General features: G+C 43.9%; 1 protein-coding gene across 3 annotated transcripts in view; it reads right to left on the bottom strand.

Moving 5' to 3' along the window:
- The window catches only part of NTPCR (nucleoside-triphosphatase, cancer-related), a 29,136-nt gene extending 27,176 nt beyond the window's left edge, over window positions 1-1,960 (bottom strand). For all 3 annotated transcript variants that reach the window (XM_025405729.1, XM_025405738.1, XM_025405720.1), the window contains exon 1: window positions 1,750-1,960. In XM_025405729.1, coding sequence (XP_025261514.1) covers window positions 1,750-1,783 — 34 coding nt within the window. In that variant the 5' untranslated portion in view covers window positions 1,784-1,960. The remainder of the gene's footprint in view (window positions 1-1,749) is intronic.
- Window positions 1,961-15,291: the final 13,331 nt, after the last annotated feature.

The raw sequence follows: 15,291 nt of genomic DNA, 5'->3' as shown, positions 1-15,291 counted from the left end.
AGACGGAGTCTTGCTCTGTCGCCCAGACTGGAGTGCAGTGGCCGGATCTCAGCTCACTGCAAGCTCCGCCTCCCGGGTTTATGCTATTCTCCTGCCTCAGCCTCCCGAGTAGCTGGGACTACAGGCGCCAGCCACCTCGCCCGGCTAGTTTTTTTTTTTGTATTTTTTAGTAGAGACGGGGTTTCACCGTGTTAGCCAGGATGGTCTCGATCTCCTGACCTCGTGATCCGCCCGTCTCGGCCTCCCAAAGTGCTAGGATTACAGGCTTGAGCCACCGCGCCCGGCAACGATAGATTATTATGTGGCTCTGTTGTGATTATCTTTACATGGCCATAATACTATAAACATTGACTAATATAAGTTACATTGTAACTACATTAAGAAGAGGAGGAGAAAAGACAAAGGTGTGTGAATTTGAGGACAGGTTTAAGAGAGCTACACTGTAGAATCTGAGTCTTTCAACTACGTGTAGATAAGACTTTGATAAAGAAAGGAGAAGCAAGAACCACCACCAATACAATCACGGTAACAGGACACCTCCATTATAAAACACACAGATGCCTTGGGGTCAACCTGCTGAGTATCAAACTGCATTCCAAGTTTCAAATAAAGGACCGACAAACCAACTTTCAGAAAACAGTTCTTTGCAGTACTTAGGAGTGACTTTAGATAGCAGGCATTTCTCAAACCACCCTCCTCCTCCTCCTCACCCTCTGCTCCCCATCTCCCCCATCCAATGCCTGATAAAATTCCAAAGTCTGCAATATTAGCTGTAGTCTTTGCTACTTACGGCTAAACATAATCATTAAAATAAAGTGAAAGAGAATTCTAGATCCAGGGTTACGGCCTTTGATACCTGAACCCACAATAAACTTCAAAATTAGATTTGCCTTAAAAAGCAGCTGAAATCACTCTCTCCACTCTTAGCACATCTTTCTTGTTTTTAGCCTATCTGATGCGACCACCACCATCCTACCTGTCCTTTTTAGTAATGCTTGATAAATGGGTCGCGCCTTGATTTAAAAGCATCTCCTCCTACACCTCTCGTCTGACCTCAACGCTATCCCACTTCTCAGATGAGAACTCCACAGGCCACAGGGTTGAGGGATCTGACAGACGTCAGGAGGGGACAGCGACAGGAACAAGCAAGAGTGTCTAAGAAGGGCTCCTGTAGGTACCAAAGCTTCTCCACCTGCGCCTCAGCTGTGGTGGGAATTCGTGGGGATGGAGACGGGGATGGGGGTGGGGGGATGAACTCAGATGGGAAAGAAAGGTTACAACTTCAGCTTTGCTCTCCTCCAACTAAAATTTACCATGTTTTTGCACGATGAATGTAGCAAAGACCCACAGTAAGGAAGTACCTGTGACTACCAATAGAAATCAGACATCTCCACTTCACATCACGGTTGCTGCAGATCTCTTGAAATACCATTTGTGCAGACCACAACGTCAACACTAAAGTAAGGAGTTACCGCTGCCGCTGTCCCCTGCGGATTCAGCCCTTCATCAAGAAGCCGGCCTAGGACCCCTCACAAGTGTGTTCTAATCCTTTAGGCCCTACGTCTTTTAAATCACGTTTTCCAGGAAGGAGTACAAACTCTTCAGACTACCAAGCCCGCCATTTAAATTGGGAACTTCAGAGGCCGGAGCCCTGGAGCCGGGGTCCGTCCCCGACAGCACAGGGTCGCCCCCAGCCCGCGCGCCCCCACCCCCTCGGCCTCTCGGAGGTGGGGATCCCCGCAGGGTTACCTGGGGGCCCTGTTAGGAACACGTGCCGGGCCATGCGGGGGCGGGGGTAGGGGTTGCGGTCAGGGTACCAGTCCGGGTTGGGGTCGCTACTCAGCTCAGGTCCGGACTAGGGTCGCGATTCAGGACCCGCCCACCGCGTGTCGCAGCCCCGCCCCCAAGCGGTACTTCGACCGGAAGCACCGCCCTCAAGACCACGCATGCGCCTTCTACCACGTCCTCGATCCGCGCCTGCGTACTCAACCCTCGGCGTTTCTGCCTCTGCGGCGGCAGTTCCTAAAAGCGGAGCGGGTTGTGCGGTCTCTAAGTTTCATCCTGGGTTCCGGGCTTTTGTGGGGTATTTGCAGAGATAAGTGCGTGAGAACGTCAGTTATTAAACTGTTGCTGCTTCAAGTGAGCGCCATCACCCAGGTTCTGCCCCTTGCCTCCGGACCTAGGAGCTGAAATTGCCCAAGGCTGCGGGGACAGCCCTTTTGTAGAAGGTTTGTGACCTGGAAGCATTCCTCAAAGGGGGATGCCATGTTAATGACTCCAACCTTGTTCTCAGCCATTCCTGCAGAATAGAATCAGCTGGGGAGTTTTAAACTTGTTCTGATGCCTGGGTTTCACCTGCAGTAACAAGGAATGTCTTCTGACAAAATTACAAGTTTAGTTTAAAGATCTAATTGGCTTATATTTAGGATCTAGAATCGGGAAATAGATCATTCCATTAAAGCAAGTAGAGTGTTCCAGTAAGCTGCGCAGAGGAAGCTGGCTTTATGGGCAAAAAAAGGCTGAAGAAGAAAACAACAACGAGTGGGTATTTCAAAGTTACTTTCCTTATAGGGTTAAAACAGATTGGACTTCATTATTATACTGACTCAGGTTGATTAAAATCTGGTTTTTGGGAAAACTGGCCTGTTTCAAAGTTCAGTTTGGTTACATGGCACTTGGCACAAGTGACTCGATTCTGGTTTGGTCTAGTCTGCTAGGGCCAGTCCAAAACAATGACCTCCCATATATCTTGTTTAACATGAGTCATTGGTCTTGGGCGAGTCCTGAGCATCTGTATTCTTTTTCTTCTTTCTAAACTCCAGGAAGTTCCTGAAGTGCGCTAGGGTTGAGAACCACTGGTGTAGGCAGACTTCCCGTCCTCAGCCATGCATGGGAAGCCTAGTTTTCCCTCTTTACCTTCACACCAAAGTGTATAAAGGTCTCTTGCAAAGAATTAAATAGCTTCTCCGTCTTACTTTACCACTGCAAGTGTTTCAGCCAACGAATGACGTGGCAGTGGCCTTGGGCCACATTTACCTGTAAACTCTTTCAGTCTAACATGTGTACAGCTTAATTTGTGGTCAGTCATTCCCCATCCTGGCTGAGAAAACAATTCAGTGAGTGTTCAGCTTAATTGATTTCTGCCCACACGTGGACCTCCTGGTTTCCCTTTAGCCTGAAACTTATACCAGTCCAATGATTATCTAAAAAAACAAAGTCGGATTTGTGAAATACAACTGTCATCACCATTTCTGCAACACTTGTAATGCTATATTATTATAACAGTATACTATTTATTATCCCAGCTAGTAATGTAGGGTCTTCCACCTTGATTTATTTTGCACTCCATGCATATTGAATACAATGAAAAGCTGATATAGTAAGGTAAATCTATAGGAGGAGCTTCCAAAAAAAAAAAAAAAAGAGTATATCTCTTGTATCAAAAATATTAATTTTAAGTGTTAATCATATGGCATTTTCCATCACTGAAAAGCAGTTTGGATTTGCAAGGCTCTCCTTAAGTTGGGTTATTTTGTTTTGATGCTGTGCCTGGAATTCTGGCATCAGTTTAAATAGCTCAAAGATACATGGACTCCAGATGTAGTGAATCGATGTGTCACAAAACAGAAAAAAAGACTTCATAGATGAGTGTTCTTTATCCATGGAAAATGAATTATTTAGATGTTGGTTACATGGATATCTTCATGTTAGAAAATTCATCGATTTGATGCTTAATTTCTACAGTTTCCTGTGTGCGTTATTGGGCAACAATAACAACAAATTAAATAGCTTATATCCCTTAGAGATTAACAACAAAAGAAGATGACATAAATGGAAACAAATTTTAAAATAAATGGGATCTTAAAGTACTGTACCATACTGAATCCAACTTTTGCTTCTTATCAACATCCAATGGACGAATGTTTGTGTCTCCCCAAACTTATTGTTGAAATTCTAACCCAAAAGGTGAAGGTATTAAAGTGTGGGGCCTTAGGGAAGCAATTAGGTAATCAGGTCATGAGGGTGGAGCCCTCATGAATGTGATTAGTGCCCTTACAAAAAGGAGAAACTTGCTTTCTCTCTGCTCTCTGCCATGTGAAGATGCAAGAAGACTGCTCTCTGTCAACCAAGATGAGGGCCTTCCCTAAGAACCCAATCATGTTGCCACCCTGATCTTAAACTTCAGCCTCCAGAGTTGCAAGAAGTAAATGTTTTTTTGTTTTTGTTTTTGTTTGTTTGTTTGTTTAAGCCACCCATCTGTGGTACTCTGTTATGGTAGCCTGAGCTAACACACAAGGTAGAATTACCTAAGAAACAAGTGATTCCAATGATTTCTTCCTGCAACACCTGGGTGCAGCCTCACTTTTGACAGGATGCAGTACAGTTCTTTATTAAAGCAGTTTGTAGGTACAACTCTACAGTCTCTATGGTTATAAAATACCCTAAAGTCCAAAAAACACTGTTTATTTTGTTTTCATATCTACCCTTTTCCCAGAACTGTCCTAATTTTTAAACTGCAAATTCTGTGTCTTAGAAAGCCCCTCAATCCCAAGCAAACCAGGATGAATGGTCTTCAAACTGTTAAAGGAACACTTGGGAAGTAATGCAAAAGGTTTCATGTGGTTAAACAAGGTATTTCCTTCTTACAGACAAGTCAAAGGCTAATAATACTTTATTGTAAGCTGGTTGTCTTGTCAGCTGTGGGTATAGAATGAGTGTTTAATGCAGTCTGTACCTAACATCTGAGCCATTCATACCCTGAGTTCTAATCCCTGTGCAGAACAATGTTCTATCCTGCCAGTAACCCAGTAGGACAGAAGCAGAGATGACTCTACACCCTCACCCCACCCCTTCCTGCAGCGCATGCCTGGATGTCCCCCACGCCCAACTGCTACTGGCATCCGGTGGCATCTTCCTGGCTGGACACAGAATGAGAGTTCTGGCATATTTAGGATACAGTTTCCTAAGTACAGGAAAACTGAAAACAGAACAAATAAAAAGTATGGATGTGAAAACAACAAAGTGGGAAGAGAGACCGTTGTGTTGTTTGGCCAGCCCACTGTTCATTTCACTGTATGGAAATAGCAGCTAAATTCTCCTTTTAGGAACCCCTTTTCTCCCAGGCTCTGTGATTGAAAGGAGTGAACCTCCCTCCTCTTCTCATTCTCCAAGGGGAATACATGACCCAAGCCTGGTCAATGAGATCATTCTGTCTTCCTAGCCTCAGTAATAGACTCTGAAGAAGCACATGATCCGGGCAACACATCCACCCCTAGCCAGTGGGGATCAAAGACAGCCACCAGCCACCATGACTGAAGCAGAGGGACAAGGGGAAGTGAGAGGGGGTGTAAGAGGCCTCCCCTCCCACTCTCCCCAGTCACCCCTTACTCATCCTCCAGAATGGGCTCAACTGTTACTGCTTCCCAAGCCTTTTGTGATTCTCCAGGCCCAGCCCCTGCTTCCTTGGCCTTCTCTTACAGCAGCCCCCTGATTGCTGGCATCTACCTCTTCTGCCACCCAGTTACGAATTCCTCCAAAAGCAAGAATCTAGGCTGGGTGCAGTAGCTCATGCCTGTAATCCCAGCACTTTGGGAGGCCAAGGCGGGCAGATCGCTTGAGGTCTGGAGTTCCAGACTGGCCTGGCCAACAAAGTGAAACCCCTTCTCTACTAAAAATACAAAAATTAGCCAGGTGTGGTGGTGGCCACCTGTAATCCCAGCTACTTGAGAGGCTGAGGCAGGAGAATCATCCGAACCCAGGAGGCAGAAGTTGCAGTGAGCCGAGATCTCACCACTGCACTCCAGCCTGAGGAACAGAGTGGAGACTCCACCTCAAAAAAAAAAAAATCTAATCTAAAGAATTTTGCGCTATTCATCTATACCCAGAATATAGCATGGTACTTATAGCACATGCATCCATCACTCTGCCAGGAAATGTTGTACATTCTGGAGATACAGCAGCAAAGAAGAGACAGTCTCTGTGCTGGTATAGCTTATATTCTGGTGGGAGACACAAACAGATACACAAGTACATAAATAAAATGTCACAGAGTGGTAAGGCCATGCAGGAAAAATAAAAGGATGGGAAATGAAAAGGGAAGTGGATGTGCTACTCCATAGAAGGTGGTCGGGGAAGATATTACTGAGAATACAGCAACTGAGCAGGGAGCTGAAGAAGCAAGTCCTGCGGGTGTCATGGGGATTGCGGTCTAGATTGGCATATGCAGAGGTCATGACGTAGGAATAGGTGGCCTGAGGAGGAACCAAGCAATCCAGTGTGGCTGGAGCAGAGTAGGAGAGAGAGATGCATAGGAGATGAGGTCAGAGGAGCTGCAGGGGGTCAGATAGTTCAGCCTTATAGACCATGGTGAGGACTCTAGCTTTTACTGTAACAGAGCTAGAAAGCCATTAGAGGGTTTTGACCAGAAGAATGGCATTATGTAAATTTTTTAAAAGGATCATCAGGCATGTGTGCAGGAAATAGACTACAGAAAGGCAAGGGTAGAAGCAGGAAGACCAATCTGAATGCTACTGTAATAATCCAGCTGCTACAGAAATAATGTTTGTGCATTTACTGGCACATGCTTATCATAGGTGCTCAACTGATATTTTCTTTTGCACATAAATGAGTAAATGAATGGTATCCCCATAGACAGCATCGGACTGTCAGGGAAGACAAAGAGCAGGGGCAGAGCAGCAGGAAAGTCCTACAGGCTTTCCCATCTTTAAAGGATAGGTGGTACATTGAGGTAACCATCCGATAATCATCCTCAGGTGATGTCCCCATGGGATAGGCATAAGACTTTGCTTGACCAAGCAAGTTGGGCAGGTCACTCATCTACCAGGTGTTCCCCTTCTAATAAGAATAACTGGGCCAGGCGCGGTGGCTCACACCTGTAATCCCAGCGCTCTGGGAGGCCGAGGCAGGTGGATCACGAGGTCAAGAGATCGAGACCATCCTGGCCAACATGGTGAAACCAAGTCTCTACTAAAAACACAAAAACTCGCTGGCATGATGGCGCACACCTGTAATCCCAGCTACTCAGGAGGCTGAGGCAGGAGAATCACTTTAACCCAGGAGGTGGAAGTTGCAGTGAGCCAAGATCATGCCACTATACTCCGGCCTGGGGTTAGAGTGAGACTCCATCTTAAAAAAAAAAAAAAAAAAAAAAACAACTGTGTATTAGTTGGTGCAACATACTAAGTATTGGAGCAGCTGAGCCCCACTGGGAAGTCTCTGGTCACAATTCTGTGGTGCCACATCAAGCACACAGACACTGTCCCGTCAACCTCTCTTTACAAAGGTCACCTGAAGTTAGAGATCTAGACTAGGGGAGAGAGGACCAGCTGAAAGAATTGCTCTAAGGCATCCCCAGGGATGCCGATGGGAGAAGCAGCAGTCCTACCCGTTTTGGGCAAACTTCTAGAATGGCATTCCACATTTCCTGCCTTTCAATCTGTATGTGCCATGCATAATTCCCAAGACTGTGAATATAATAGAAGATTCCTACTCTTGCGATTAGGTTATGTTATGTGACCTTAACTTGACTTTAAGATAGAGAGAGAATGCAGGTGGGCCTGACCTTACCATAAAATCTGGGCATGTTCTCTGGCTGGTGCCAGCAGAGGGAATCAGAGATTTGAAGCCTGAAGATTCAACACGTTTTTGCAAACTTAAAGGAGAGAGAGCTATGTGGCAAGGGTGCAGGTGGACCTTTGGGCTGAGAGCCAGCTGATGTCAGCAAGGAAATGAGGACATCAGTCCGTCAACCACAGACACCTGAATTCAGCAGAGAATGAGGGTGAGCTTGAAACTGAATTTTCCCCTAGATCCCCCAGATGAGAACAGTCATCCATTCTGAGCAGAAAACCCAGCCACACATACCTGTGCTTCTGACCTTCAGAACTGTGACCTGATAAAGGGATGGAGTTTTGAGTTCTTAAGTTAGTAGTAACTTGTGTTAACAAAAGACCATGAGATCTTCAGAGGAAAAAGGGAGAGCTTCATTTTCCATAAAAATAATAATAATTAAAAAACCTTGCAGGTTGGGGGAGGCACAGTCTTTAATTCAAGTGAAACTTCCTGCCTCAGTTCTCAATCAAGTCTGTTTATGCAAATGAAGGATTCAGATGTGCTCAGTTCCAATTATTGGAAATAGTTGAGGCCTGATGGGGTGGTTTTCAAGCCTGAAACCAGAAGTCTCTGACAGATGTTTCTTCTAAACATTAGGGTTGGGTGACTGGGGGGAGGGGGCATTTGGGCCACAGGTTATCTTGCTTTGGTTACAGGGACTGTTCTGGCTCAGGGGTGGAAAGTGGGATGTTTTTCAAGAGCTGCCTTTCCAAGAACACAGGAGTGTGTGACCTGTCTTCTCTCACCCTGTTATGGCCATTTGGTTCTGTTTTATAAATGTGGGTGTCTCTGTCAGCCACAGGAAGCCCGCGTCGTCTGGAGAGCTTCGGGTCTTATTTACAGCTTTATTTCACGTTGGTGATGCAACAATAAGAACCGAATATCCCACCTGCACAGCTGCACCCCCACTGGAGACCTTTCCAAGCCAAGCACAGCCCCAGGCTCTGGCACTTGATGACTATCAAAGAATTTGTGAACATGTTTTAAAACTACTACACCTTGAAATAGACCTCCCATGAAGGAAGCACTGTATGTATTTCAACCTGCTGAATTCTTATAAACCTTGCAGGGGAAATGCCCCCTAAACTCCTCTCTATAAATTAAATAAATAAATAAGTAAATAAATAAACAAATAATAAATAAATAAATAAATAAATAAATAAATAAATAAAGTGAAGCCTTGGAGAAACTGAGTATCCTGCCCAAAAATGTCAGAGAACTATTAGGTGTTGAGGGTGAGACCTGAATTCACCCTTAGCATCTAATAGTAGATGCTAACTCGCACTTAGCATCTACTATTAGATGTGGTGCCTTCCAAGGTAACAGGAGTAATAATTGTGTGGGTGTGTGTGTACGCATGCAAGCACACGCATGGAGGTTTACAAGTTTGGGAAATATTTTTATACATCCCACTTTATTTGACCAGTTGCTCCACACTCACACACACTGTGTTGTGGTACAGGGATGGGGAAAATGGAGTTTTGTGGAAGCTTTGGCTCATAGTAAAGACCTGGAAGATAAGTGAAAATAAAAGACACCTTTCTGACTATGGTCAGTGTCCCTTGCCCTGGGCCACACTCTGAGCTCACTTCTCTGGCGGTGTTGTGTGTACTTTTTAAAAAGCAGGCCCATTATCAGAGCAGATGTAGAAAACCTATGCAGATGCCAGTCGATCAACGTCACTGCAAGTGTCTGGTGAATCAGCCAAAATGAAGGACAGTCTCGTTAACCTTATAACAAATAATGGCAGGAAACAAAGATAAGGGTGAGCTGTGAAGGACAAGCCGAGAGGTACAGGAGAAAAGGAGGCCTGTTGGCAGAGCTTCTGTTTGGCTTTATAGTCATGAGGAATCCTGACACTGTGCAGCTACGTTTTGTTCAGGTTCATATTCATTTGTTCCACTTGGATCCCATCAGTGGAGACTCTATTGTTTGCAAAATAACATGGCACTTGTTCTGGTTTGAATCTGCCTCTGATGAGTAGAGATAAAAAAAAAAAAAATCACTGTGTCTAATGAATATTCAACAGTTGATCTAAAGAGAGCTGGATATTGAATATACCTATCTCCTTTCCTCCCTCTCTCCTTTTCTCCTTGCCTCCTTCCCTCTCTCCTTTCTTTCCATCCTTTTATTCCTTCCTTTCTCCTTCCTTCCTCCCTCCTTCCCTCCCTCCTTTCCTTCCTTCCTTCTTTCCTACTTTCCTTCCTTCCTCCCTTTCTCCCTCCCTCCCTCCCTTCCTTCTTTCCTTCTCCTATTTTGCTCTGGATACTGTGGTAAATAGTAGAGATCAAAGCTTCTGTAATGAGAAGGCTAAAACAGTGAAAACAAACAAACAAAACAACACTGCCTTTTATACCTGAGGTCCATTTTTGAAATAAAATGTAAATGTCCAAGAGCTGCCATTTTTTTATTATTCAAAAAGAGAATATCTTTAGTTGAGCTCCATGGGAAAGAGTTATTTTCCCACCCTTTTAGAATTAGCAGGAGAGTTGGTGTTGCATTTTAACCACCCACCTTTTAATACTTTCAAGTACTTAACAAATGATAATAACTAGCATTTTTTTTTTTTTTTTTTTTTTTTGAGACGGAGTCTCGCTCTGTGGCCCAGGCTGGAGGGCAGTGGCCTGATCTCAGCTCACTGCAAGCTCTGCCTCCCGGGTTCATGCCATTCTCCTGCCTCAGCCTCCCGAGTAGCTGGGACTACAGGCGCCCGCCACCTCGCCCGGCTAGTGTTTTTTTTTTTTTTTTTTGTATTTTTTAGTAGAGACGGGGTTTCACCATGTTAGCCAGGATGGTCTCAATCTCCTGACCTCGTGATCCACCCGTTTCGGCCTCCCATAGTGCTGGGATTACAGGCTTGAGCCACCGCTCCCGGCCCAATAACTAGCATTTACATTGAGATTACTAACTGCCAGGCTCTGTTCTAAAAGCATTATAACTTCTATTGACTTATTTAATCATCACAACACTTCATTTTCTATATGGAGAGACCAGGGTACAGAGAAATTAAAGGACTTGTCCATGTATCCATTCACAGCCATCCAGGCTGTATCCATTCACTTACCCATCCATCCATGCACAAGCGTTTACATACACCATCACGAAGCATTGCTTCACAACAGGGATGCATTCTGAAAAATATGTCCTTTGGTGATTTTGTTGCTGTGCAAACATGGTAGAGTCTATTTATACAAACCTAGATGTGATAGCCTATTACACCTATGGATGTAATAGACTATAGGGTATAGCCTATTGCTAGGCTACAGGGTACAGGGTACAGGGCATATCCTATTGCTCCTGGGCTACAAACTTGCACAGCATGTTACTGTACTGAATACTATAGGCAATTATAGCACAATGTTAAGTATTTGTATATCTAAACATATTTAAATACAAAAAGATATGCTAAAACCACAGTATGGTGATCTTTAAGAAAAAAAAAATAGAGACAGGGTCTCACCATGTTGCCTAGGCTGGTCTTGAACTCCTGGGCTCAAGCGATCCTCCCATCTCAGCCTCCCAAAGTGCTGGGGTTACAGGCATGAGCCACCATGCCCAGTCACCTCATATATATAGTCTGTCGTTGGCCAAAACGTCATTATGCAGTACATGATTGTATACGTGTGTGTGTGTGTGTTTGATATTTGCTTCAAACCCAGGCATTTGGGCACCAGAATCTTTTCTCTCATCCTCTGCACTGTACTTCTGTTCACGGTTTCAGCTTTTCAACTTTTGTCCAGAAAACCGATTGAGTGCAATATCACAAAACAAGAAGGGTCACACGAGGACTGCAGACATGGTCCACTGGTTGCTCTTCCTTCTTCTAGGAAAACAAGAATTATATCGTGGTGTGATAAAAGTTCTAAAATAGTTCTTAAAATAGCTATGAGAACAGAAATAATGGAGGACCCTCTCTGCCTAATTTTAATCTCATTCTCCCTAGGACTTTCTAGAATAATAATTACTATCACATATGTCCTCATACGAAAGCCAACTTGGAGAATCCTGGGTCAATCTGTGATCGAGTGGGCCAAGCAGACTGACCATCTCACCCGCAAGTCACTTTGGATGTGAGGCTGCAGGTCTTTGAAGGGACCCTGTCATTGTCCTTGAGCTGCAGCTGAATCGGCTACATCATGAAGTGTCTGTCTTCAGATGTAGATGTAAACTCAATGGTATTTATTCAAGGTGTGTTGTCTTGCCCTGTAAATCCTCTGCAGGGGAAACTAATTGCTTTTTAACTTGGTCAGACCGCATCATCCCCAGCATTGTTTGCACAGTGCAGTGCGGGCAAAGTGGGCTGTGGTTTAAATGAGCTCTGTGTATCCCCACAGCAACACTGGCACCCCACACGGCCTCACTTGCCCTCTCGTGTATTCCTGGTTAAGAGAATGGTTTCAGCTCCATCTGCCCAACAAGGGGATAAATGTTTTGTGACTGAAAATTACGGGAGAACTTTAGGAATCCTTTCTTTTTCCTTTTATTGTATATTATCAGTCTTCCCAGAGAGGGCAACGTGCACTGACTCTTCTCCTGGGTCAAATTTCATCATCCTCTCTTAACACCATGTGTGGGCTCAAAACCTGTGGTGTGGATATGTGAAGCGTTAATTTGCATCTAACTAATAAATAACTTGCGGTATTTTAGGGCAGGTTCTGTTGTTCTCCCCCATGAACAACCTCTCACTGCTAGTGAGACAGGGATTCTAGATTTTTCATTTCTATCACCCCAGTGTGGACAGATAGAGAGATAGAAATCAAGTGTGTGTCGCTTATATAATAACTTGTCCCTTTGTGAGATCCCAAACTCCAAACCCCTCACCTTATTTCATAAGCAGAGTCCAAGCTGAGGCAAGGGCAGCATAAAGCGTTGCTGGGAAGAGAAGAGAACTGGTGCCTCACGCTGTTCACTGCCCCACGAACCCTTACATTTGAAGATCTAAGGATAGATGGCTCCTGGGTGCCGTGCTTGGAAGCAGCCTAGCAGGGTGCTAAGAATGTCTCCATACAGCGTTAGTGCAGGAGAGTAGAGGTGATGGCATTGTTGTATGGGAGCACTAGGCCAATCTTTGACTTTCCTAGAGCTCCTGCTCCATATGGGGGAGATGCAGACTATTCTCATATGCCCAAGGGGATCACACTCCTCTCTGCCACAGGACCTTTGCACGTGCTGTTTCTGTCACTTCAAAGGCTCTCTCCCATATCATCTTCCCCTAGCTAACATATATGTGTCATTCCTGACCCCCCAGAACACACCAAGTGTTTCCTAGTGAACAGGTCTGTGCAAAGCTACCCCTAAAGGCCAAGGGAGCTGAAAAGCCAAAGAAAGAGGCTGACAAATCCAGTTTCCCATCAAGAAGCATTTAATAGGGTCTTAGGAACAGAAACCATGTCTCAGGTGGCTGCAAGATGTGATGGTAGATCCCTGCGTGTTACCCCCAGACCCAGGGCTTATATAGCATAAGGAATTTGCCTAAGGACAGGATTTATGGTAAATATGTGTTTACAGTAACATCAAAGTTTTCTTGACCTGAGAGCATCATTCACAGTAAGTAGGTGAAACACTGAAACGAGTGTTAATCAGAAGCTGGCATGGCAGATGGATGAACATCCAAGATGGAGCTGCTTCTGCCTCCACACCAAGCTTCCTGTAGCCGCCTGAACTTCTAGTTCATTTACCTTATCATGATTGTAATTGAATGATGGGTTGTTCAAATGTATTTAATGACTTCCACTTCTGCTAAAATGAAAAAAGCTTCATAAGAGAGGAACTAAATCAGGTTTATTCACCACTCAATTCCCAGCATCTAGGTGTTCAATTAATGCTGGATAATTAAATGAATTTCTATACTCAGTAGTTTATTTTTCAGTGGAACATTTTTTAAACTCCTCCTTTGTGTTAAAGGTCTTTGGGGAAAAATTACAAATGTAGAGTAGCAGTCTACTGCACATACTACCATTTTGAACAGATATAATTGCAGTGTCAACAATCATACTGATCACCTCTACTAAGTACAGAGTGCTTATTAGGCATTTTTAGGTAATAAAAGATGTATATGACATCTTGTCCTAAAAATACTTATAATCTAATTTCAAAAACATGTCAATGCACATAACACAATTAGTTAATGATACAAGTAAAACCTATATAAAAATCAATACTATGGATACTTCACACCCACTAGGATGGTTACTATCAAAACAAACAAACAAAACCCAGAGAATAACAAGTGTTGATGAGGATATGGAGCAATTAGGACCCTTGTGCACTGAGTTAGATCTGCTTAAGGCTCATACATTGCAAGTGGTTGATACATTTTGCATCCCTTTAATGTAAAACACCTCCTTCATCTCATTTTTTTCCTTTACAATTTCTTTGTTAAAGAAACCAGTGGTTTGTCTTGTACAGTTTTCACAGCAGATACAAACACACAGTTTTTGGTGTTCGTATCACCACGGCATTGTTTAGTTTGTCCCTCTGTTTCTGTATTTCTTCTAAACTGATCCAGTGACCTGCTCCTGAGCCTAAGAGCGCTGGTTGACTCTCCCTGATGTGTTGAGATACAAGTGAGGCTTGTAGAGTTTAATCATCTTCAAGTAGCAGCTTCTCCTTCTCTTATCATCTTTATCAAAAAAAACTGAAAGTTTATCAGGCTCACTATCCTACATGCCACACACTGTGCTGAGCATGTATACGTATTATCTCATTCGACATTTCACAATAGTCTTATGAAATATCATAGTACAAATTTAACATTCATTTTGGCTGCCAAGCGTCTAAACCCTTTCCTATGTTTGGGGAATTGCCCACCTTATGAATAGGAGGCAGAGTTTGCTTCTTTCTGTGCCAGATAGCACATTTCCAGCCAGAGCAGAGCGACAAAGGGAGCCAAATTCCTTGTAATTGTTTGAGCCACGAATTACTCTCACCCAAAGCCAGCCCTGCCTCAGGGCGTATGAAATTATAAAGTCTTGGTATTGTTAGAGTCCTTGGCAATCAGAAAAAAAGTCTAACTGATAGGATGGAAAGATGCTTATGAAATAATGTGGAGTACACGAAACAGCATAGGATATTACATGTGCAATGTAATTACAAGTGTATAAAAATAAATTTAAAACAGTTGCATATAATCAGAAGAAAGTTATTAGAAAGAGTAATGGTCATGTGGGTGAATTGTGGGAAAATGAGTTAAATTTCATCATAGTACTTTTCTGTATGTAGCGTCTTCCAAATTATAAATAACGCTTTTGAAAATATGCACATATACACCCCCACTCCCACGCACACACACACAAAAAGACATGATGTTGTGGGATTCAGGCATGGCCAGGAATAAGGACACTCATGCCCTACACGTACATTGTATCGGGTAAAGGAAGGACATCTTCTGGCCTGTTCTAATGCATAACTTGATTTGATTTCATTTCCCTATGTGACTACCGAGTGCTTTGCTGAAATTCAAATGTATTGAGGCATCTTTAGATCCATTACCACTGTGGCTCAGTAATTGCCCTGAAAATGGCTGTCACTAAAGAAAAGGCATAGCCATAACCCTTTACATGGGCTCTGTGCACTAAATTGGGAAAGCAGCTGAAAGTCTGCATGTGGCACAGGAGATGCTGGGTGAGCTGAGAGGAGGCCTTCTGTCATGCACAGATA

This window comes from Theropithecus gelada, chromosome 1 (genome assembly GCF_003255815.1).
Source record: "Theropithecus gelada isolate Dixy chromosome 1, Tgel_1.0, whole genome shotgun sequence".
NCBI classification, from domain to species: Eukaryota; Metazoa; Chordata; class Mammalia; order Primates; family Cercopithecidae; genus Theropithecus; species Theropithecus gelada.
This window is presented reverse-complemented; position numbering and strand designations above follow the sequence as displayed.